This window comes from Polistes fuscatus, unplaced genomic scaffold (assembly GCF_010416935.1).
Source record: "Polistes fuscatus isolate 324 unplaced genomic scaffold, CU_Pfus_HIC Scaffold4, whole genome shotgun sequence".
Lineage (NCBI taxonomy): Eukaryota > Metazoa > Arthropoda > Insecta > Hymenoptera > Vespidae > Polistes > Polistes fuscatus.
In genome coordinates this window covers 9,193,525-9,220,105 of record NW_025113118.1, presented here as the reverse complement: position 1 = coordinate 9,220,105, position 26,581 = coordinate 9,193,525, and the positions used below count along the sequence as shown (strand labels likewise).

General features: G+C 32.4%; 1 protein-coding gene across 1 annotated transcript in view; it reads right to left on the bottom strand.

The window, feature by feature from the left end:
* Positions 1-26,581, bottom strand: part of LOC122520694 (zinc finger CCCH domain-containing protein 13) — a 169,948-nt gene that overhangs the window by 19,654 nt on the left and 123,713 nt on the right. The window contains exon 5 of the mRNA XM_043640912.1: positions 3,558-3,619. Within this exon, the coding sequence (XP_043496847.1) occupies positions 3,558-3,619 (62 nt within the window). The remainder of the gene's footprint in view (positions 1-3,557; positions 3,620-26,581) is intronic.

The following is a 26,581-nucleotide window of genomic DNA, read 5'->3' as shown; positions in this document are numbered from 1 at the left end:
CAGAGATAGAGATAGAGATAGAAGTTATGTAACCGCAACTGCATTTGCGGATTTCAGGCTGATCGTTCGTAAAATTCCAGAGCGCATAGACATTTGGGAATTCAAATCGAGCTTTTCTCTCGATAATAATAACCATTTTCTTCCGGGGAATAATAAAGATTACGACCTGGTAGTAAAGGGAGATGGTTGTTGTTAGTCTCACGTAACAAATAACAATTTTGCAAGATTTTGCAACGAGTAAGAACAAACGACGAAGATTAAAATATATGTTTTATATATGCTAACAAGGCGTATAAATTATTATACTTTGATTAATTAACAGCGTCAAAATTATTTAACGATGCTGTAAACGAACAAAAGTTTTTGTAGAAACAAACAAAAAAATAGACAAATAAAAAAGTTATCATTAGTAAAACGATTAACGAGAAAATTCATTATTTCGTACAACGACGAGAACTGTTGCTTTCTCAATACGAATTTTTATTAATAAAAAATTGATTTATTATTGCGCGGATTTTTTATCATATTTTTCTTTTTTTTTTAACCGAGTAAAATAATTTTTCGAGCCGTTAATAACGTGTATCGCGATTATAACGGAACGAAACAACATTTCCCAATCCTTTTCTCGACTATTACTGTTATAACTACGTGGATAGTAGTATAGGTGCACGTTAGTTTACCGTACACGCTTATTATTTTACTTTTTCGACAAAGTATAAAGCTTACGGGGCCAGAATGTCATATACTCGTAGTTTCGTAATGTCGTGCTATAACATAGTCGTTGTTATCGCGCCGAAACGTGCGTTACCCCCTTTCTCTCCCCCTCTGCCTACCTCCTGTCCTTTCTACCTTTACCAACTCTCTCTCTTTCTTTCTCTCTCTCTCGTTCTTTCTCATTTCGAGTCGCAAAACTGGAAGAGTAATAAACTCGTAGGAGACGATAAGAGCGTGCCAAAGAATTTTTCAAGAATTTTTCTTCCTTTCCTTTCCTCCTCTCCCCTCCCCTTCCATCCCCCTTTCTCCTATATCATTTTTTTGTTTGTCATAGTTTCGAGAAAAAAAAGGAAGAATTAAGATCGCGATAAAAGGATAATTGTAACGGGATAATGTAATACATATTATTTTATTTTTCTACGATAAAAATAAAACAATCGTACAGATCGTAAAATAAACGAGGAAAAAGGGAGGCGGGGGGGTTGGTTGGTGGGTGGTTTTTAGGGTATTTGAGATGAATGTGGTGTATGTACACTATGAAAAAGGGTAGGAAAAAGGGATGATAGTGAGAGTTGTTAAAGGGGTTGTAGGTGGAAAAGAGAAATATGATTCCTCGTAACGATACTCGTTCAAGGGAATTCCCTTCGTAAGCTTGGAAAAATCGCTCGCGTTTCGTTAGCTCTTCGTACAATTCAAATGGAATTCAAGCTTCAAACGGAATCGCTGTGTAACGCGCAGGTTGCCGTGCGTTGTCCTTGAGGGTGAGTCGCATAAACGGGGGGGTGAGGAGGTGGGTGGAAGAGGAGGAGGAGGAGGAGGAGGACGAATAGATCAAAGAGAGTTTTCCTCTGGACTTTTGTGCGACCGGAGATGAGACGAGGAAACACACACACACACACGCATACACATACACGTAGAACATACAAGAATATAAATGTAGTAGAAAAATAAAAAAAAAAGAGTTTTAAGAAAAGAAAAAGAAACAATTATAATAAAGAATAAAAATGATATGCCAGTTGTTTCGTATGTGTTTTTAACGATAGGACGAAAATATAATCAGCGTCGATCGTATTTTACTTTTTTTCTTCTTTACTTTTATGAATAATTGTTGGAAAAAAATGGAATTTTTGTTGCTCCTAGTACTATACTTGACGAGAAGTAAGATGAAAATTGTTTTTCTTATTTTTTCTTTTTTTTTCTTTTCAGCTATCTCGTTAAAAAGGAGTCGACGCTGATACGAAAGTTATAACAATTTTCTTGTATATTCTTTTTCTTTTTTCTTTTTTTTATTCTTGTTTTCTTATTCCTTTACGCGTTTAACGTAAATTGATATTCCAAGTTGAAATAAAGTTGTAACGAATGCCAATAATAGGAATCCAACGAGCACACCTACGACGTACCAATTCTTCCTTTTCATCGATATTTTATCGAGTTATGAAGCCTCCAGCCATACACCGTGTAACAGCCTGCGTTAGTAACTTTAACTGTGGATGTAACTGTAATTGGAAACTCTGACTGTTACATATAACCACGCTATACGTGTAACAATTTACGTGTATTAGTAACCATAGTCGTATAGTAGCTGTAACACGAAGTAACACGTAACAGTTACTGTTGTACTATATACCGGTGTTGTAACGTTGCTAAACTTTAAGACGCCATATTTGATGATAAACTTTAGGTGCTAGTTGAATTTCGTACAACTTTCGTTAATCTTAAAATATTAATTTGGATATTCAACGTGTCACGTGTTATAATATGTAACTGTTAGTTGTAACGTGTAACATTTCTAAACTTCGAGTTATGTCGTATTTGAAAAAAAAACCAAAAAAAATAAAATAAAAAGAGAAAACAACTTTAGGATATTCGTTGAATTCTTATAACATTTTTTAACTTTACAAAAAAATAACGATTTGAAATAAATGACAAACTTTAATTTAAGAAGAGAAAAAAAAGAAAAAAGAAAGAAAAATATTAGAGCATATCAACAAACGAGACACCCGTTATATATCTTCGAAGGCGAGACGAGCCCTCTTTTAACTTTTCGATTAATATTCCAACCGAGCTTCGTTTTCCTTCCTTCACAATTCATTTCCCCTTACACCCACCCCTTTCCCCCAAGTCCTACACCACCCTACCTCCTTTTATTCCAAAACCACCTACCACCACCACCCTTCGCCGTCACTTTCTTCTGCAGTATCTCGTTCTTTCGCACGATTCACATAAATCTTCGTAGTTTTAATTGCGTCCGACCAAGGTGGTCTACTTAAATAATTCAAACGCTCGACCTTTTTCTATCTTTTCTTCTTCATCTTCTTCCTTTACTTCGTTTTATATTTTTTTTATTCTTTTTTCTTTCTTTCTTTTTCTTATTTCAATCCAATCATCGTCGAACGAATGAACGAACGAACGAAGAAAGCCCCGGAGCTTATCCCGGATTTAATAAAATGCATAAAAATGAATGATGATTTCCAAATAATATCGTTGGATGAATAAGTGAATTATAAACAGAAGATATATATTTATCTCTCTCTCTCTCTCTTTTTTTCTTTTTATTTTTCTTTTCGTTAACGTCGGCGGAGTCGGTAAGTAAGATCTCTGTAAATGTTCACACATTTCGAATATGGTTTTCTTCCTTTATATGACAGGATGTTACTTCAGATTTCTTTCGGGAAAAGCATCTAATGGATACTTCTTTGCAATATTTCTTCCCTCCCCCCTCCCTCCATCCCCACCCCTTTCAATATCGATCTTATTTCCATTATCGAAAATGGTGAAAAAAGTAGGAAATCAAATGTGAGATATAAGGGAGAGGTTAAAATAGAAAAAGAAAAATGACTCACGATGTTCATCTCTTGTTCGTGTATTTCCTTGTAAACCTCGACGATCCTCATAAGGGCGAATCCTGTAACAGAAAAAATATAAATAAATGTTAGACCAATTTTTGTCTGTTGTGTAAATCGATATAATATCACGTATCGAAAAATTCGCCAAACACGTACACACACACACGCGTACACATACGCACATTGGAAGAAAGGGAGCAATGGTTGTTGGTTGTGTTATTGTTGATGGTGGTGGTGGTGGGGATGGCTGTGGTTGTGAAGGGGGAAGGCGGAAGAAAAGAAATGGTAGAGGAAGGGTGAAGGAGGAAGGGGGAGCTTTCACGTAGCACAGAGAAAACTTTCGTTTTGAATAATTCAAACCCATGGGCTTGGGTAGCACGATACTTTAATCTTGGTTGGAGTGAGATAGAAAATGTTAGATAGCAAAATAGTGAAAGAAAGAGAGAGAAAGATATATATATATATATATAGAAAGTGATAGACATTACAGTGGTCGCAAGCACTTTTCGAACGACTTTCCACTCACAAAGCTCTTGCGAGCTTTTCTATCCTGGTGACAAAAAACAAACGGACGCGTTCGATCGTGAAGCTTTCAAGAAGAAGAAGAAGAAGAAGAAGAAGTAGCAGTATCCTGCGATTTTCACGAAACACGTGCGCACGAATTCAAGGAAAACTTTAACGGGATTCTCCCATTATCAAACTTTTGCTAGACATTTTTATTTTGTTTTGTTTGTTTGCTATCTTTCTTTTTCCCCTTTTTCACGTTTCCTTCCTGTTTGATATTCTCCCATTCTAGGTAGGAATCTATTACTACTACTACTATTATTTACTCTTATGAGTGAGTTTTTCGATAGACCAATTCAACGATATGCAGCAAACATCTCCTTTAGATAAAGAACATTAAAAATCTTTTTCGGGAATGCTTCGTTCCGTTTCGAATCCATTTGATCGTTATGTTTATTCGTACTCGAATATTGATTTCAAAAATAAGGAGAGGTTACCTTTTATTTTTTAATTAACTTATATATTTTTATTATGTGTGAAATGAATTGTTTTGATTTTAGATATTCACATTTGATCGAGATTTAATTTATTGTTTTTTTTTCTTCTATATCGATAGTTGAATGCAATATAATTGTGTGATTTTAAAAATGTATATACTTAGTTTTTCCTTAAAGTAACATAGCATTTAATTGATTATTAATTTTTCAACCACTGGTATGAATTATTTTCATCATAGTTTAATTATCCTAAAAATGATTCATTGGTATTATTTCTCTATAGGAAAATACAAATTATTTCATTGGAAATAAATAATTGATTCAGTTTTATCGAAAACAAAAATACCTTGATAAGACGATTAGAGTATTTTCAAATAAAAATTGATTTAAATATTCGTAATATTATCGTCAATATTTTATTAAATATCGGAATATTCGTATGATGAAAATACTTTGAAAAAACTTTTATTGTATTATATACGAACATTCGAATATTCAAAAATTATTTTGAAATTGGAATATATCCGTAAATACATTTTCTGTAAATTTTAAGAGCTTTACTTTGAAGTATAAAATGTACAACATATACAGAAGAGACCTCTTGCAAAACTCGAATATAAATGTAATAACACATTGGAGACACGAAATGTGAGTTTTGAGAGACCAAGATCTATGATAATTTAACTTCTCTTTCTCTCTCTCTCTCTCTCTTTCTCTTTCTCTTACTCTCGCAAACATATCTTTTGACCCTTCGAGCTTGACAGATAAGTTACGAGGGCTTCCTTGTACTATATGGGGTTTCTCGATGGACATGCTCGATCCCTTGACACGCGAAGCCCCATATGAATTATGCGACTGAAAGTATCAGACGACTTTTTAATTATCTTCGACATGTCTGCATTCTCATTTCTAAGGTTTCATACAATGTAATAAATAATTTTATAAGAATCAAATGTTTTAGAAAACAAACAAAAAAAGAGAACATATAAATAAATCAATCGAAGTATTGCAATAATATTTTTTTTCTTTTAAAGTTAAATAATTAGCATAAAGTATAATTAAAAAAAGAACGCGAACTTTTCAAATATTATAATAATAATAATAATAATAATAATAATAATAATAATAATAATAATAATAAAGTAACGAGTCTTAGGTAAGAATTTCATTGCAAAATAGAAAACAAAATGTAATTAAATCAATTGAGATATTACAATAATTTTTTTTCTCTCTTTCTCTTTTTTTTTTTTTAAATTAAAAGAATTAGCATAGATAACAATGAGGGGAAAAAACGACGAGAACGAAAAAGTTGAACACTTTTCAAATATAATATTATAATAATAATAATAATAATAATAAAGTTATTTTACTGTCCGACCTACTTTACCTCGTATTCATAAAAATATTCTAGGATCATTAATTAACGGGGAAAAATATGAAAAGTAACTATCTCTTTACGAACAAATTGTGCCAGATATATAAAGTCTCTCGTTAAATGGGAAGTAATTTTTTTATTTTATGTTGATGAGAGAAAAGAATAAAAGTGAATGAGAGGTAGAGAAGAATAAAGATAGATAGATAGATAGATAGAATTTATTTTTTATTTTTTATCTTATTTTATTTTATTTTATTTTATTTAAGTAGAAATCTTAATAATATTAAAAAAAAAAAAGAAAATAAATAAATTGAATAAATTTGTATCGATCTCCTGTAGTTAGAAAGAATAAAGATACGAAGTAGGAAAGGAGTATATCTAATAAGGGTAGCTTAGAAATCCTATCCAGATAGTTTTGGTTGTCGATGTGACGGTGGTATATAGGTGGTTTGACGGTTAACTTAACAGTGAGTACTCAGGATTCTCCTTTTCAAGTCTCTGGTAAAGGGTGTCTGCCTAAATTTCGAACAATTCGAGAGGAAACATGGGGAATTTTCCCTATCTCGTTTTGTTTCTGTCTGTCTCCTTCACTCTGTCTTTGTCTTTCCCGTACTTTCTTGTAAATGGTGTAAGGAAGAGGGGAAGTATATTCACCGTGAAAGTATAGTTATGACAGGTGTTGAAACCACAAGAGGGTTGAAGGGGAGCGGAATACTCGAGTAAAAGATAGAGAAGGAGAAAGAGACGAAGGGAAAGCAAAAATGAGTATGTGTGTGTGTGTGTGTGTGTGAGAGAGAGAGAGAGAGAGAGTAAGGAGTATACTTTACACAGAACGTATACTCAAGTTCAACAATATCATAATCCTTAGGTATAGGTAAGCTTCAGTCGACGTATCGCGTTCATATCTTACCCTAGTGTACCTGCATCTCGTAAATATGTATATGCATGTATCTACTACGTATATATATGTTTGTGGATATACAGGATGTTCCACGAATATAGAAAAGATTTAATTAAGTATTGTATTGTATTAAAAATTGGTTTAATATTAAAGTCGTTTATTTTTTCTTTCTTTGTTTTTTTTTATAAATATATTATTCAATTACTTTACTCATACAACGTGTGCGTATGAGTAAAGTTAAACGTTCTATCAAGATTAATGTAATATTTTTTTTTCAAGCAAATCTTATTTTTTTTATTATTTCTGCGAATGTAACTTCGATATATATATATATATAGTTTGGCTATATTAAATGAAGAATTAACAATATTAAATATAATCCGTGCATGAGTTTGAATAGGAAAAAAAATTAATAAAAAAAATATAAAACAAAAAATACAAAATGTTGAAAGTAGATGGACGAAACCATCCCTCCCCTCCCAACCCCCTATAAAAAATAAATTAAAAAACAACAACAACAAAGCAAATAGTAATGAACGAATACTTGTATAAGAACGAACGACGAGATTCATTTTCATATTCGATCGACACTTCAACCATCGATCCTACAATCGACTTAATTTCGCATAATCTTGATCCCCCCAGCCTACCCCCCCAACCCCCTATCACCAACCACCATCGAAAGAAGCAATTACGGTTACGTCAGAGTACGGCAGATAAATCGTTGCGGCTAACACGAAACGTGTAGAGACGATTTTCCAGAATCAAACTGAAGAGAGAGAGAGAGAGATAGAGAGAGAGAGAGAGAGAGAGAGAGAGAGAGAGAGAGATAGTTGTTAGTAGTGTGCATATACACGTGTATGTCCATCCCATGAACAAGTTTATCGGTAAAAGGGGTTATAGAGGGAGGGGGGTTGTAGAGAGAAAGAGAGGCTTCGGTGCGGGATCGAGTTAATGCTCGATGCGAGGGGTTTAACGCGTACCGTAAACACCAATGGCGGATGATATCTATGGCTAGCCAAGGATTCGTCACAAACAATATTCCCCCTACCCCCATTGCTACCTCTTCTCTTCTTCTATCCTAACTTTGTATCTGCATTAATATTTGTATTTTTTTTTTGTCTTTTTTTTATTATCTACTTTTCTAGCTTTTACTTTTTTTTGCTATTTCATTTTTTTCTTCCTTTTTGTTTTGTCTTTTTTTAAATATATTGTTTTATCTTTATCGGTCGTAAGTCACGTGGGAGGTGACATGTTAATTTATTTAATTAATTAATAATAATTAATAATTTAATATATTTGTAATACGCACCTTCGAAAAATAGTTTGTAATAACATCACAATCAATCCTCAACCGAGATTTATATGTAATTTATGCTGACGTGATACATTAACGTGAATAACAAGAAATGTTACAATGATAAATGTAAACATAAATAATTGTATTAGTATAACAAAATTATTAATTATATATATATATATATAAAATACTTGTATGTGTTGAATGTATGCCTTCATATGATAAACGTTTCGTTTCTCTCTCTCTCTCTCTCTCTAAGGATTAAGATTTAAATTAAAGTTTAATATTTTTCTTCTTTTTCTTCTTCTTTTTTTTTTATTATTTGAAATGCAAAATAACCAAAATTATACGAAAGATACGAAATAAATATTCCATATCGTCGTTTTATTTTGTTATCATACATTTGACGGAAAATTTCTATCAACGAAATTAGGTCAACGTACGGTTAAACATAGTATTCTCGTTTTCAATATACGCGTTCAATTTAATGTTGAATAAATACTCCCTTGTGTCTATGCGTTACGTTATCCTCTTAACATGTGTAAACGTTTATTACAAACACTCGAGTAAATTTTACGATCCGAGTGAAAACAATTTGACGAGAGTGTGCGTCTTCGTCGTCTACCTTTTCTTCCTTTTTCAGCAACCGTAAATGCTTTCTTTCTATTATCTACTACCTACAACCCTATTTTAGTTTGTGTTTGTGTTTGCGTTAGAGATAAGAGATGGATAAACAAACAGCATTTATCGTCTCGCTCGGAATATTTTTTAATAATCGTGGAATATCACGGAGATTGTTTTAGAAAAAAAAAGAAGAAAAAAAAGAAATACGAAAAAATAGAAAAAGAAATTGAAAATTAAACTCACTCTTTTCGTTCAATTTTTATTTAAACGTTTAACGAGATGCTCCTATTTTATTTTTTCTCTCTCTTTCTCTCTTTTTCTTTACTTTTTTGTTTTTCTTTTTTTCTTTTCGATGGAACAAATGATTTGAAATGCATATCGATTAAAAAGTTTCTACGTTAAAGCCGTGAGTTGGCCGGGGTTTTAGAAACCATCCCCCTTGCGTTGGTTGGCTCATTCACGTTAAAGTTTCACCTGGGATAGTTTTTTCATCCCCGAGTTGTTTCATCGTGGATCGTTTAACTGTTCTCGATCGTTAAACGATCCACGAGATCGAGTGATGTTTTAAAATCCCGTCCTTGTTCTTTAACTTGGTAATGTATTCAGCTAACGAATTAAATGAAAGAAAAATAGAAAAAAAAAAGAAGAATAAATAGAAAATAAGTGGAGTATTATTTGCAAGGAGGGTATTTATTGTTATGCTATTGAAATGTGTCAGTAATTAAGACAACGAATTTGCCAATGAAGAAAAGATAAAAAAAAAAGTAAAAATGAATTTAAAAATTATTTTATTTAAGATAATCGAATAAACGAGTACAGGTAGCCCTCCTATAACACGGGATCCTATAACACGATAAGAAAATTGAGAAAAATCTTTGTACAATACTGTAATTTTATAGCACTGGATAACATGATATTTGCATAAACAGATTTACAAAACTAGTATTACCTTAAAATAATGACGCGAAGGTATAATGAATTCTAGATTTTATATAACATGTATAGTTTCATACAAATGTTTATTTTTTTCGGGACCTATCAACCATGTTACAGTAGAATTACCTGTATTATATTTATTTGAAGCTTAGAACCACTGTCGTGTAATAATAATCTGGCACAAATAAAAAATAAATAAAAAAAAAGGAAAAAACATAAAATAGAGAAGAACGTGTCCTGTACCGTTAAACTGATAATAAATTCTTCTTACCCAGTCAGAATGTGGTCCCAAGGTGAGTCATAAAAGACGAAACGGTACTGTTGGCCAGCCACGATGACGTACGTGACTTGGCTGACCGAAAAATTGCGCAAGGAAACTTTAAAATGTGGTGAAAGCACGACGGAATGAGGAGAATGAGAGAAAAAGAGAGAGAGAAAAAGGGAGATAGATAGATGAAAGCTATAAAAAGGACGACAGTCCCGTTGAATGCTTGGGGACAGTCAGCGTAACGTTGCAATGCCATCGACGTTCATCCTGAAACAGGACATCCGTTCACTCATCCTCCTTTTTTTTTCTCTCTCTCTTTTCCTGTGGGAACTTTCATACTCCTGAGATTAAGATAGGAAGAAACTCGACCTCGTTCTTTTTCGTATTTTTATCTCTATATTATTTAGATCATTTATCTTTTCTTTCTTTTTTATTTTATACTTCTTATTTTATTTTAACTATGATTTTTCTTTAAATGAATTTTATTCTTAAATCATTTATTGATTTATTTTGATTTGTAATAATATACTGCGTTTCTTGTAACGTTGAACGGCAGGTAATAATAATAAACGAACGTTCGTAAATTATAAATTAAAATTATTATTATTAATAATTTTATATTGTTGTGCCGTTGCAGTTATAAAAAAAAAGGAATTTATATATAATAATAAAATAAAAAATATGTATAATAATTTTTTATTTCAAATAGATGGAAAAAAATTGAATCAAACATTTATTATAACAAAATTATAATTAATAATTAATAATTAAATAACTTTTATATACACACAGACCGTATATTGATATACATATTTAAAGATGTATTTTTAAGAATTTTCATCATTCAACAATTTAAACAATCCCCTGCTCTCCCTACCCCTTCGTTTTTCAGCCTATCCTAGTTGTATTTCTCTGTCGAATGGTGAAATCGAAAACAAACTCTGTTTACACAGGGTGTTTCAATATTGGCCGGTAGTTCCAATCTAAAATTCCGTTCTCTGCTTGATACGAAATTGTCCATTCCGTTTGAATCGCCCTCGTAGTAGTATCACCCATCCACCACCCCCTTTTTGTCAACGCAAATCATCCCTCTTATTTATTTCTTATATACGCCACCGAAACAACATTAAGTTTCTTTTTTTTCTATTTCTTTAACCTCAAATCGACTACGAAATCCCCCCGCCCCTTTCCCCCTCTCTTTCTACCCCTTTTTCTTTTTTTTATTCGATAGATTTTAAGTACAACCCACCATCGGATTTTCAATTCCGTCTTAATAGAACCTAATCGAGTTTGAACCAAATCGTGGAGGAGATCAACTTGTTACCAAAGAGATAAGGGAAAATCTATTTTGGTGACATTTATAAAGGGAACGTTTTAAAGGGAAACAAAATTTTCGCGACTACGAGAAATGAATTTTTCCCTATATTTTCTTGCTTTTCTCTTTCCGTTACGAATATAAAATTTATCTAACACAAATAATATTTTATTCCTATATAAGCGAGAGATAAAATATAAAAATGACAGAATTCAATTTTTGTTTTTAGATATATTTTCGCCCCCGTCCCCCTCGACCCCTCCCCACTACCCCCATCGGCATTTTGACTATTTAAACGTCGACAAATCGTAAAAACTCGACGTTAAATTCAACTTGTGTGTTCCCATTTTATCGAATTATTTTTTCGTTCGTTCGTTCGTTCGCGAGGATGGGAGAAAATAGCGCATGAAAAAATAAAAAAAAAAAAAAAAGAAGGAAGAGTAGAGAGAGAGAGAGGGAGGGGGAACAAATGTGAAATTTTATATTCCGTCGATATTAATACATGTAAAGTGAAATGAATCCCGAAGCTCGTAACTACTCGTCGTCGTCGTTTTTTTTTTTTCATAGCGTACTCATTTTCAACGAGAGAAAAACCAATTCACCGAGGATAAAAATATTTCGAAATATATATATGTATATGTGTGTAACCGAGTTTAAAGGAGAAAAAAGAGAGAGAAATGGAAAAGAAAAAAAAGAACTACTTGGTATCTTTAATTCGTAGAGAAAATGAATTGCGGTTTGATTAAAGTGATCCGAGGTTGTTGAATATAAAAAAAGAAAAAAAAGAAAAAAGAGAACAAGGAAAACAAAAAGAAGAAAAAATATATAGCAATATAAAAGTGTGTGTGTGTGTTTTTAAAAAAGAAATCTAAATTAACGAAAATTTTCTGCTACCATTTTTTTGTGGTCTCTTTTGACACGTATTACACAAACACATACACACACACATACACACACGTATACGAATAAACAAAAAACGAGTTTAGCTATGCGAATGCATGAACAAAAATATATTTTGCCGTCCGGTACAATATTTTTTTTATCTCGAAAGTAAATTTCTATTTATTCTTTTTTTGTTTCTTTCTTTTTTTCTGTTGTTGTTTATTTCATTTTTTTTTTCTTTTTTGACACGTATCTATAAATACGCGCACGCACACGTGGTGTTGTTGCGAATTTTATGCGAATGCACCTGGAAAAAAATATGTATTTTTTTTGTTTTTGTTTTTTCCTTTTTTTAGGAATCAATAATATAATTTGAATTTAATTTTTGTTAGTTAATAATAATTATTCTCAATGGAAAGGTGGATTCAGCTACAGCTATGGGAATTATGTTTAACAGCAGAAATACATGTGTATTATTAGTAAGGTAAGAGACAAATCTAAGAAGTTGGCACGACTTATTGTTAGAGACGTGCTTAAGAGGATTACTAATTAATCTCGAAAGCAACTGTCTCTTAGTTCACGTTACTCGCGTCGAAATTAATTATAGTTCTCCTACACATTAACTTAATCCCTTTGTCCCCCATCTCCCCTTCCCTAATAGTTTTATCGTAGTATCATAGAATCGAAAGATTTCTAATCGAAAATTCTGTCAATCGATCTTCTTATAATAAAAGTAATACACGAACAAAATAAACGAACGATTATATTTAAAACAAGAAAAATAATATCGTTCGATAAGTAATTCTTTTGTTTCTCAATTCGAATAAATAAAATATGTTACAGTACATTTTACATATTACATTTAAATTAAATAAAAATAAAAAAAAATAAATAAAGGAAATAAAAAAGGAAATAGAAAATTAGGTAGATTATCTACAAGAGAAAAAAGAAAGAGAAAAAGAAAAATACTGATTGAAAAAACAAACAAACGAATGTGATCGAACTAAAGTACACCAGTGTAGTTTGCAATTCGATATGAAATAAATTAGAAAAAAGAAAAATAAGAAGAATAAAAAAGAAATATAGCAGTGCAAAGAGAAGCAGAAGAAGAAGAAGAAGAAGGAGAAGGAAAAAGAAAAAAGAAGGGAGTAATGAAAACGGAAAATATAAGTAAGAGAAAGAGAACATCGAATGAAACTAATGGAAAGGTGGATGAGTTCGAGGAGCATGTAAATATTAAATGGCTGTAGAGAAGTTTAATTAATGAATAAACTGCACTTTGCTTCTTCATTTAAATCAACACAACCGTTGGCGGGGCGATAATCGAAGACGTTTTATTTAAATGTTAACGGAACAACTTGGGGAGAGGAGATGAGAGGGAAAGGGTTGGAGGGTGGAGGGAAAAAAAAGTTAAAGAAGAGTAAACCCGAAAAAAAAAATATGAACGGTGTATATCATAAACGGAATCAAAAGTTTACAACGACTAATAATTTGACTTTTTAACGATGTTTCGTACCACGTATACACAAATACATAAACCCCCCCCACACACACACACATATATATATAAATTTATGTAAGCATAGGTACTTGAAAAATTGTGTAGAAAATGCGAGTGGATGTCGACCAACATAAATTACCTTTTGAAGAGTAAGCTTTTTCATAGAAAGTATCTGAATAGTTTACTAGTATTGGGGCTGAGTAGAAAATTTTTCTTTTCGCATTTGAATGTAAAAGTGAAACAAGTTTTTCCTTCCATATTTTCTCCATCCACACGAACAACCTTTTTCCAAATAATTTAAAATTGTATTATCGAATAGATGTTTAATTTTTCAAGTATTATATAAACGATCACACGTTGAATTTTGATTAAAGATATAATTAACTTTAGCAACGATTGTTCGAACAACATGAAATATAATTAATCTTCTTATCTTTTTATTTTATTTTATTTTATTTTTTTTGAAATAACGTTTCACAAGAGGTATTAGAATGAACTTATTATTTTGATTAATATTTTTAAAAAACGTTAAAATATTTGAGTTGATAAATTAATGATCGCAATTGTAAGACTCGTGATCGAGATAGATTTAATAGTTTGAGAATAATGATTTCGATTTGAACGGATGGTCTTCAGTTCAATTTCATAATCCTACGTTTCAATCATGTTCAATAATAATTATATATATTCATTGGTATAATTAGCAAGAACAGTTTAATGTAATAATTGATTCGAAACTAACCAACCAGGTTCTACCAAATTGCATTCTCCCACGGTATCAAAATGAGAGATGAATATAAAAATGTGTGTGCGTGTGTGTGTATTCTATGAACAAACAACGAATTATCAGAACAATAAAGAAAAATTCCTTTTGAAAATTAAATATATTATATATATAAAAAGAATAAATCATTAAAATTCTATAAACGCGAAACGAGAAGAAATTATTCGTAATACAATCAAATAATACACAAATTATAAAAGATAAATCATACAAAATTCGAAATACAATAGAAACGACGAAAATTCAATTCGTACGCAACAAGGCAAAAAGAGTTTCTTTTAACTCCTTCGATTTCATAATTCTCACGCTTCAATCAAGTTCATGCTAATACAAGTTAAACATACCAATACATATATATATATATATATATCTACATAGGAATAATTAGTAAGGACAGTTTGATCTAATAATTGATTCCTACCCTAACTCGGGGGTGTGTTCCAACTTGGCTCATCCCCGAGTTCGGTATGGGAAGATGGGGGACCAAGCTAGGGATACCTATTTCCTGAAAAGGCTTTTCTATGAGAAAGAGAGGCAGCAATGTAGGCGGGAGGTGGATGGATGAAGGGGGTAGTAAAGAGGGTTAGAAAAGGGAAAGAGAAGCACGAGAGAGTGCCGGACGCGCAAAGTTGAGTTTCCAAGGAAAGGATAGGAGAGATGGGGATAGTTTTCCGCATCTGTGCCCACGACGCGATCTCGGCAGAAGTGCCGGGGGGAAGAGGGAGGAGGAGGAGGAGGAGGAGGGCATCTCTCCCTCGGTGCTAACCGACTGCGGCTCGAACCTAACCCCCCTCCCACCCCACCTATCCCAACCCGTTAGATTCACTCATCCCCTTTCCCCGTTTGCAAGCTCTTCCTACATTCAACCCAACCCAACCCAACCCCACCACCCCCTACTCCCCACTTCGTTTGTGTGTCTTTCTCGTTCTCGTCCCTCGTTCAGTCATTCACTCATTCTCTCTTTTCAAAGCACCTACTCATCCTCTTTCTATTCCTGAACGAAGAGAAATACTCACTCCGGGGTTTTCGAGTAGGGGGTAGGGGGCAGGGGGAGGAGGAAGAACTGGTTGAAACAACAATCGTGCGAGTTATCGCCGCCGGGTAGCCGGTCTACTTCCCGCATCACCGAACAAGAAGAGTAAGACAAACAGTTTTCAGCCAGCTCGACCGTCTCGAACTAATTAACGTGGGATTTTAACATCCAGCTAGAGAAGGAGAGAGAGAGAGAGAGGAAGGGGGTGGAGAATGTTCGATTCACCGGATAAAAGCCGATCCCGTGCTAACCGACAGATTAGAACACGTGATGCTCACTTATTCTTATCTTTCTTTTTTTTTTGTTGGGCTTTGATTATTTTGTTGTTTATTATAATAAGGGATTAGGTAGAAGAATGTTGTTGTTATCTTATGCTAGTCGAGAAATTAGGTTTTATTATCTTTTCAAGGATATTTGATGATTTTTCGCGTGAGATACGCGTTTGTAAGTATTTCGTGGTATTTTTATGGTGATTACTGTTTGATTCTATAACGAATTTCGGACACGTCAGATTTAGGAATGATTATGTTTTCCTTTTGGGAGGGGGGTATTATAATAGGAGATAAGATAAATGGTTGTTATCTTCGGTTACTCAAGAAATTAGATTTTATTATCTTTTCAAGGATATTTGATGATTTTTCGCGTGCGATACGCGTTTGTAAGTATTTCATGATATTTGTATAATAATTATTATATATTTCGAGTATATAACGAATTTTGAAGGCGTCATAATAGATAAGTATTTAATATTAATTAGGTTGAAGATTAAAATGCATGTTCCTAATTTTTAGAAGGATAGAACAAAAAAAAGAAAAGAAATGATATGATGAATGTAAAAGAAAGAAAATGATGAGATTTGTTTAAATTTGAAATTGAGAAACTCTACGTAGAAAGCAAGAAAATGTAAATGCTGATGCGAAGAAAATGGGGGAATGCTATTGCGAAGTAGAAGAAAGGATGTTTTAAATTTAGCAGTTATACAATGAAATCCGTACGGTGATTAAAATAATAACGATAATTAGTAGGACGATTAAGAACATAATAATGACGATGATAGTAACGGAGATTGTAACTAGAAACATAACGGTGATATTTTGTAACTAATTAAAATAAAAAAAAAAAAAAAGAAAAAAAAAAAATAACGAATTCGTCGAGATGACACGGAAATTAGCATAAACTCGTTGGTTGTCAGTTAAAACGTATTATTCAGTTTCTCAATCGTCGCGTCTCGTTATTCACGAGAAAAGAAAAACACAAAAAAACAACAACAACAACATTTAGATGAGACACGTTGTCCGTTCATTTTCAATCTGGAATGTGTGGTGGTAGTCTGATTGTGAATGAGTTAGTGAAAAAAGCGAGAAACATTTCATTACGGAAAATTGCATCCTCCGTGTTTCGTCGCGACTACTGACTGACTGACTGACTGACTGCCAGTGAAGAAGAAGACTAGAAAAAAAAAAACTAGAAAGAGAAAGAAAGACAGAGATAAAGAGAAAAACTAAAGAGTAGACCGTAGTGAAACAAAACAAAAAAAAAAAAGAAAAAAAAATAAAGAAAGAAAGAAAGAAGACTTGTGAGAAGGGAACACGCCAAGCCGTAGAAATTGCACCGCATCGTATTGCATCGTAGTGTAGTTGGGGGAGAGGGGTGTGAAGGGGAGGAGAATGCAAGCGAAGCGAAAGCCTTTCTCGAATGAGAGAAATGGAGATACAGATAGAGAAAGATAAGATAAAGAAAGGAAAGATAGAGAAAGGAGATAGACAATAAAATGGTGGTAGTGGTGGTGGTAGGTGGGGACAGGGGGAGAGTGAAGGGTAGAATAGGCAACACTAGGGTACTCGCTTATCCTTGTCTTTTCCTTTTCTTCTTCTTCTTTTTTTCTCATCGTATTGGTACATTTGAAATGGAAATGCACCCTAAGATTCCAACTACGAATACTATGGCACCTAGAAGACGCCAAGCTCTTACCCTTTACCTCTCATTTCTCCTCCTCCTCCCCTTTCTTACCCCCCGAATTCTCCCCATCTACCACCTCTTTCATTCTTGCCACCACTATATTTTTTCTCTACTTATTGTTAGTCCTTATTTCTTTCTTAGTGTTAGAAGAACGTAAAAAAGAGAGAGAAAGAGAGAGAGAGAGAGAAGTTTTAGGTTCGTACCTATCACCATTTTTGTTTCATAACTTGGGTACGACGTATACTATACTAAACGTCATCTTGCCTTTACTCATCCTATTATTCTTTTTCCTCTTCTCATCCTTCTATTTCTCCCTTATATTTCTTTCTTTCTTCGCGTTTTACGATCCTTTGTTTTCTATTTTCTTTTTTTATTTCTTCCGGGTCAAATTTTACTTCCCCACATTTTTTTTCTCCTAGTATTTCTCTATCTATCTCTCTCTCTCTCTCTATTTCTTTTTTGAGATTTCTAGTTCGTTTTCTACTATTTTTCTTGAATTTATCATTACAACGTTTCCATGGTGTGTTCTACTGGTTCTACTTCTCTTTCCCCCCTTTATTTTTCTTCTTCTTTATCGAACATTTTACATATAACGAACGCAACCATAGAATCGACCATAAGTATTTTAAGAATATCGTACATAGTACAACTATTTGGCAAATTGTCAAAAAAGAAGAGAGGAGAGGGTGTTGAATAATTCTATCCTTGTTCAATCCTTTTTTACGATATACACATATCTATTATATATATGCATATAAAAGCGTTTCCTTTTGAAATCAGCAAGGCCCAAGTAACATACGTAAAGAAAAACGCTCGTTGAACGAGGGGAATACATTTGTGATAAAAAGGGTAGGAATAAAAGGAAAAGAAAAAAAAAAAAAAAAAAAAAAAAGAAAGACTAGAAAATGTATCGAATTTTATCACGAATTTTTATTTCGAATTTTTATCTCGAATTCCATTGCTTTAGAATACAACGTACTACGTATCGATTGTGTCCTTTCTTTACTCCAATTCTTTCTTTATTTCTTTCCTTTTATATTTTTGTTCTTTTTCTTTGAGTTACTTTTTTTTTTTTAAAGTATCCAACGTCTCTCGTTTCCCTTTCCTTCTCTCTTTCTTTCTTTTTCTCTTTCTCATCGTTCGAATACGCGGTTAAGTGTAAATTGGCAATGAGAAAGAATTGAAACGCCTTTCTCTCTCTCTTTTTCTCTTTTTTCTTTTTTATCCTCGTTTCTCGGATTCATCTCCTTGGTCAAATATTTATTCAACGTTTTTCAAAGATGAAGGAACGAAGGAACGAACGAATGGTCGTCCCTTGCTTCTATTCGTCACGTTTATATACATTACTCTTTGTCGTCATACTAATTCCACACAACTATAATCTTAACGTTCGTAGTGTTTGCTAACGAGAATGGTCATCTTCGATCTATCTATGGGTTTTTTTTCTTTTACCAATGTAAGGTTTTCCATAATTTACCCTTTGATCTTTCGCGTTAGCGCGTAAAAATGTATTCTTCATTATTATTAATCCTTTTTAAAAGATAATATTTTTCGACTTTGAATATATGCATTCGTTCGTATAATATAGTTGATCGATATGACGTTGTAACAACGAGAATTTAACTTTACATTTTGATATCATCCATTTTAAATACAGATAAATTGTATTTAATTTAACGCGTTTTTTAGAAGCTCGGTAAAGAAACTTTATCGATTTTAGTTTTTTTTTTTTTTTTTATGTAAAAGGGTTGCATACTTTCAAATGCATTACTTTTATATTTAATATAGTTATTATTATTCACAAGGTTATTCTTTTGCATTTTTATAGAAGGTTACATACTTTCTGCTACAATAAATTTATATTTCATATTATAATAATAATAATAATAATAATAATAATAATAATAATAATAATATATATAAGATATTTCACCCAACTTTTTATGCAATGTTGCATAAACACTATGTTGTTTCAACTACACTAATTTTATATTTCATATTATAATAATATAATAATAATAATATACACAAGATGATTCATTCAACTTTTTATGCAAAGTTGCATACTTTCAGTTAAACTAATTTTATATTTCATATAATAATAATAATAATAATAATAATAATAATATATTCAAGATGATCCATCCGACAATCTATGAAGGGTTGCATACTTTTAAACATATTAATTATATATATAATATATTATTATATATATGCAATTAAATTATAAAAAAACATCTTTCTCTCTCTCTCTCTCTCTCTCTCTATTTCATCAGTATTTTCATCAATATAACAAAAATGTTGAAAAAATATTCTTATAATATATTCCACTTCCTTACTTTAAAACGAATCGAATGAGAAGAATTTTAACAAAGAAGATCTAGGCAACCGATTGTTTCTTAGCTTAGGTGTTATATGCCACGTGAATGGAAATAAATTTCGATCGAGTGGTGGGGGAAAGAAGTAACAAAAAAAAAAAAAAGAAAAAGAAGAAAAAAAAATAGCAGACGAAGAAGAAGAAATAATAGCATTCTTTTTCGTTAGGCCAACGAGATGCGAACGCGTTCGTTCGTTCGTTCGTTCGTTCGTTCGTTCGCAGACGTGTAAAGGGCGACGACTAGAAGAGGATTATGGATGCAATACTGCATCTGCACTTTATCTGATTGAACTCCTGGAGTAGTGGTTTCCCCTTTTTCAATTTTATCTTTTCTTTTTTATTTTTATTCTTCTCTTTTTCTCTTTCTCTTTTTTGTTTTGTATACTTTCTCTCCGATCTATTTCCAACCACCCATCCACCCATCGACAACATCAGCCTTGCCGTTTCTAAACCCCTCCCCCCTCCCCGCTTCTTCTCCTCATAGTTTCCACGTTTCGATACGTGTTCTCTCGAGTGTTAAAATAATTCTCGTTCGCATTTAATTTATACAATCTTAATTAAAATGATTTAAATGAGAGTTCGTACTTTTTTTTTCTTCTTCTTCTTCTCTCTTCTTCTTCTTCTAGTTTCAGAATAAAAATATGATATATTATATACGAATAATGAAAAGAGGGCAAAGAAGATAGTAGTAGTAGTAGTAGTAGTAGTAGTAGTAGTAGTAGTAGTAGTAGTAGTAGTAGTAGTAGTAGTAGTAGTAGTAGTAGTAGTAGGATGAAATGGTAATTATCGATTTGAATGAAAAACTTGGGTGGCATCGTTAGACTGCGCAAGGAGGTGGGTGGCTGGGGGAGGGGGAATAAATATCTCGAAGGAGCTTTTCGAGTGAATTAAAGCTCTCTCTCTCGCTCTCTCTCTCTCTCTCTTTATGTATATTGCTAGACGATCGTTTCATCTCACTTTCTCTCTTCCTTGCACTTGATTTTCGCGTAAAATTGAAATTCTCATAGTCGAAGGAGGTAGGAGGAAACGTAACGCAAATAGCAACCGTTTAATAACACTACTCTCGACTGAGAGATATACGAGAGAAAACGTAGTTAGAGAGGGTAAACATTTCTTCGAGACCTGATAATAGTAAACGTCTTTCCTAACGTCTCTCTCTATCTCTTTTTCTCTTTCTCTTAATCCGTACGTTGATTCTTCTTCGTTACTAATTAAAATAATAATCATAATAATATTATTAATAATAATTATTATTATTATTAGAGAGTGTTAATGTCAAACACCTCGTACGAATTTTCTATACGAACATTTTTATAAGTTATCGTATCGAAACATGAAAATATTAATTTGAATTGATGAAAATTTTAAAGGCCGATTAAACAATAAAAATATATATCATTTGTATCGAAATGATTAAGGGAAAAGAAACGTGATTAGAAATTAGTAATATTTCTTTTAAATGAAATAATAAATTCATTCGTTGATTTTCTTATGTATTCAATCAAAATAATAATCGATTACTTATCACTTTATATTCATAGTTTGTTCAAAATTAAATTAGGATGAACCAAAAGTTCGTGCGTTTTTAAATGAATATTTTCACAAAGTAAATTCTTTTTTTACAACAATCCATTATGCAATTTATAACACAACAAATGCACGAACACATACTAATATTATATTAAAAATGAACAAAAATTGTAATAATTAATTGAACTTGAAATTCTTAGCGTATAATTTTTCTTTCCAAAAAAAGAAAAAAATAGAAAAACCAACTTTTTTTCATAATATATTAAATTATTACGAATATTAAAAATATTAGAAATATCGATTATCGATCGATAATTGATAAAAGTGCCGATGCATGTTAAAAAGCATGAGAAAGTTTTTAAGTTGTAAAATGAAAAAAAAACGAGAGTTTTAGTGAACACGACGTGCTTCGTTCGAACAGTCTCGAAGCATTTTCAAGTAAGATTACTAATGGTCTTTGAGAGTAAGGTACATCGATCATCCATCTCTCTCTTACTCTCTCTCTCCCTCCTCTCTCTCTCTCTCTCTCTCTCTCTCTCTCTCTCTCATTCATTTCATCTCATTTTGTCGGGTGGGACGATAACTTCGAGACAAATTGGCTGCTTTATCAGGATTTACTGAAGAACTCAACCACCCACCTCCTGTAGAGCTTTGCTGCGATCTTTGGTCGAGTGTAAGACGATCGAAATCGTTGAAAAATGTTCTACAAACTTCGGATTAACTTTCTATATATATATACTATATATACTTCATATATACTTCAAATCCTTTAATCAGATCTTTCAGCGATGGGGTAAGATTAAACGATTTCGAAGAAATGCGAGAAATACGAAGAGCCTTCTTTTTCTTCTTCTTTTTCTTTTATTCTTCCTTCATCCACTTCCTAGTAAACATAGTGTTTTTTCCTTCTCTTTTTATGTTTTTTTTTTTTTTTAAACTTCGTTTCTCATCCTTCTCCCGGAGAAAAAGGGAGGAATAGGTGGGGGAAGAAAATCTGCCATTTATTCCGAGATTGCTTCTTCGCTTACAACACGCCTCGTAGTACTGGCCTCTTCCCTTTTTATCCGATCCGGAATCGCGATCAAAAAGAGCGGAAAATATGAGAGAGAAAAAGAGAAAAGGAAAAGGAAAAGGAAAAAGAAACAGAAAAAGAAAAATAAAAAGGAAAAGAAAGCTCGGTTTTCTTCTGCCTTTATGTTTCTGTCTATTTCTTTTTTCTATTCTTTCTGTACTATTATTATTATTATTATTATTATTATTATTTATTTTTATCTCACTTTTATTCACTCTCTCTCTCTCTCTTTCTCTCTCTCTCTCTTTCTCTCTCTCTCCTTCTCTCTCTGATATACGCGTGTGCGTTCATGCAAATCGAAATCAAGGGTGGTAAAAGGTTTTAGGATTCTGTAGGAGAACGAAATGGTTTCCACGCTTGGTATGATATGAGACTAGCGAGTACAAAGAAAGAGAGAGAGAGAGAGAATGAGAATGAGAATGAGAATGTGAATGTGAATAAGAGAGAGAGAAAATGGCTAGCTAAGGTGGATTCGCAAGATAGACCTGTCAAGAAGAAGGATGAAGCTCGCGCGTGCCACCCATTGCTCGTATGAGCACCTCTAACGGATCTACATCCTCCAGAGAGTATGGTTGTACTTCATGGAAGAGATCCTACAACGTATCCTTCAACCACCCCTTCCATCCCTACACCTCCACTCACCCCCTCCCTCCTCTTCCTCTCTTTCCTTCCTAGATAGTTTGTGGTTGTAATATCGTTTATACTTGAAAAACAGGCTGGACACGTTTCATGCAACGTCGTGCATAAATATAAGGAGTTGGTTTACGCGAAAGAATAAAAAAGAGAGAGAGAGAGAGAGAGAGAAAGTTGGGAGATGAGGTGAGAAAAGATGGAAGATATGAGACTTGGATGAGAAAGTAGGTGAGTTGGGGGTGAGATGGGAGGGGGAAGGGTTAGTATACTATAGGGGAGGGGGAGTGAGAAAGCTGTTCAAAATCATACTCACGCGCGAAAAGCGCAGGTGGATTATTCGCTCAGAGTTTCTTTTCTCGGACCACTGCTCCTACCGCCCACTCCCCCTCCCCCTCTTATTCTGGGCACGCGGAAAGAGATATAAACGGGAAATAAAATAAAGCGTAAGCGAGCTTTATCCCCTCCCTCACCCCTCTCTAACATCCCACCCCCAACCCATCTTTCCTTTGGAGACGTGCGATTCTACTTTAGATTAAATTCCGAACCAACCAGCCAGCCAGCCAGCCAGCACTCTCTTTTTCTTCCCCTCTCCCCTTCCCAACCCTCCCTTCTCTTCTTCTTCTTCTTCTTATTCTTCTTCTTCTCTTTTTCACCGTCCCCTTTTCGTCTTCTTACTACTGTTCTTTTTTTTTTTTTTTGTTTCTTCTTTCATCAACCGTACGTTTAGTTTCTTCGCTTTCTCACTTATAAACGTCACTTCAATCTTCGAATTCGAAAATAAAGCAAACGTTTTTTTTCTCTTCCTTTACTCCCCCATGGGACCCCATGAATCCGATTTTGTTCTACCTTTTTTTTTTCTTTTTCTTTTTTAATTATCGGTGTCCGTCCTCACGAGTTAAATTGAACTTTTGAATTTTGTTTCAATGGAATATCGATCGTTATAAACTATTGTTTTAATAAGTGTATATGTGTGTGCGTGTGTGTGTTCATAATGAAAATGATCAATTTAGGTTATCCGTTATCACGTAGGTTTAATATAACTAATATATCATTATCTATGTTAGATCCGTAAATTCAGGTTTATTCAATTCCAAGCAATGAAATCTCTAAGGATTTTTTAACGAATGTAAATTACAATTTGTGATGTAATTGACGGTGATTATAGTATTCTCTAAGAGGAATTTATCGTTAGTTAACTTACGACTCTTCGATACGATATCATAATGATCGAGTTTAATGATGAAATTATGTGACTATGTTTCAATTTTGTTTATATGCGAATGCATACAATTATTTGAATGCAATACAATTTTGTTATATACGAAAATATAATATATGTTTTGCAATTTTAATTTTATATACGAATAATATTAATTATTATTATTATTATTATTATTATTATTATTATTATTATTATTATTATTATTATTATTATTATTATTATTATTATTATTATTATTATTAATATCCAATTGTGGAATATTTCGTTAAAATTAATTGGTTATATTTTTCTAACGATCAAAGATTTGAGTATAAGTATAAAATTCAAAAGTTAGATATTTTTGTAATTATTATTTTAATCAAATGTTTTCGTCAATATAATATATCGATATTACGTTGTTTTAATAATTATTAGTCAAATGTAATTAAAAACATTTTGCAAATTATTACTCAACCCTAATTTATATGATAACGTTTACAAATGAAATTATCTGACAATGCTTTAGAACGATTTATTGCTATATAAATCTAAATGTATGTTATAATAACAACACCAATAATAATATTAATAATAATCATTCCAATCGAATGCTTCATCAACGTTAAAATGTTCAATATATATATATATATATTTATTTATCTATCAATCTAATTTAAGATAGATTTTTCAGATGATTGACATTTACCATGGAAGGGGGTGGGGAGACAAGGAAACTTATTATGAATTTAATCATCGACTACCTATTATTATTAATTTCGTAATGGAAACTGTTACCGAAAATTCGCGATATTAAACGCGTAATTTCCAGTATACTGGTATAGAAAGAGAAAGAGAAAGAAAAAGAGAGAGAGAGAAAGACAGAGAGAGAGACAGAGAGAGAGAGAGACAGAGATAGAAACACTTTAGAGAACGAATACGAGCACGAACACACAAATACGAACACTAACACACAGATACGAACACGAACGCATGCGTGCACGAAATACCGATGCCAGATGTTCTCTTTCTCTCTTCTCTCGAATGATATATTATATAAGAAATGAAAGATATTAAGGAAGACAAAGTTTCATTAAAAGAGAAAGAGAATGCACCTTCTCTTCGTACGTCATCTGGCTCGATTTACGAACGTTATTATATTTAATACTTAGTATTCGATTTGTTGGAATGAAATGGTATGATAAATAATATATCAATAAAAAACAAATTTAACATCTGTACACACATTTATATATATATAAATTTTGAATCATTTAAAATAAATCACACTGTATAATTCGTTTCGTTTATTATCAATAGAAATAATGTATTTTAAAATGAAATTTATTTGCATTCGATCGAATGGTGGCTCGTTAAAAATATAAATAAAAATAAGAGACGATAAAGTTTGATAGGTATATAAAACAATTTAGACACATTGCATTTTAAAATACTATTAATCTTTTAAGTATTTTCAAACTATAAACATATATATACAAGCATACGTATATATGTACAATTATATATATATATAAATGTTTAATATTTTTATTTTATATATTCTCGTTTATGGATTTTTATAAACGAATTAGAAAAAAAATGATGACGCGAATAAACGATTAGACGTATCGACAATAATAAATCATTGATAAATTCGGGAAAATGATTTTTCATCTATACGCGTTATAACTAATTGTAAGTATAAACATAGAGACGAATACATATTCACACACACACACAGAAATATGTAGTAAAAGAATAAGAGACTCGAAAGAATTAATGATCTCGTTCGAAAGATACAACGCAGAACGGAAAAGAAAGATAAAGTTTACTCGTAATTCCTTTGTTCAACCATCCACACACATATATACATGTACATACATACAATCATATATAAATATATATATATACAATAGAATAAACAAAGAGGGGTACAGAAAGAGAGAGAGAGAAAGATAGAGGGAGAAATTCCGAAAGAGAAACAGTCAAAGAAACAGAAAAAGAAAATAAAATAAAAAAGAAAAGAGTAACAAAGAGAAGGGTAGGAAAAATATATAATACCTTATTTCAAAGGGCAGTACTTCTTTTCTAACTTTGGAAGTATGGGTTATACGAAAGGAACGGTGCTCACATGTATCACTCGGTATGCTCGGAGCATAATTAATCCGAGATAATTTCCCTGCTTTTTTTTTTCCCGTACTCCTCCTCCCCTTGTTTCTACCTGGCAAGCCCTTACTACTACTCTCTTACTCGGAATCACCACCACCGTCACTACCATTACCGTAACCATTACCATCACCACTTACACTTTATCGCGTGTCCCTTTGATCCT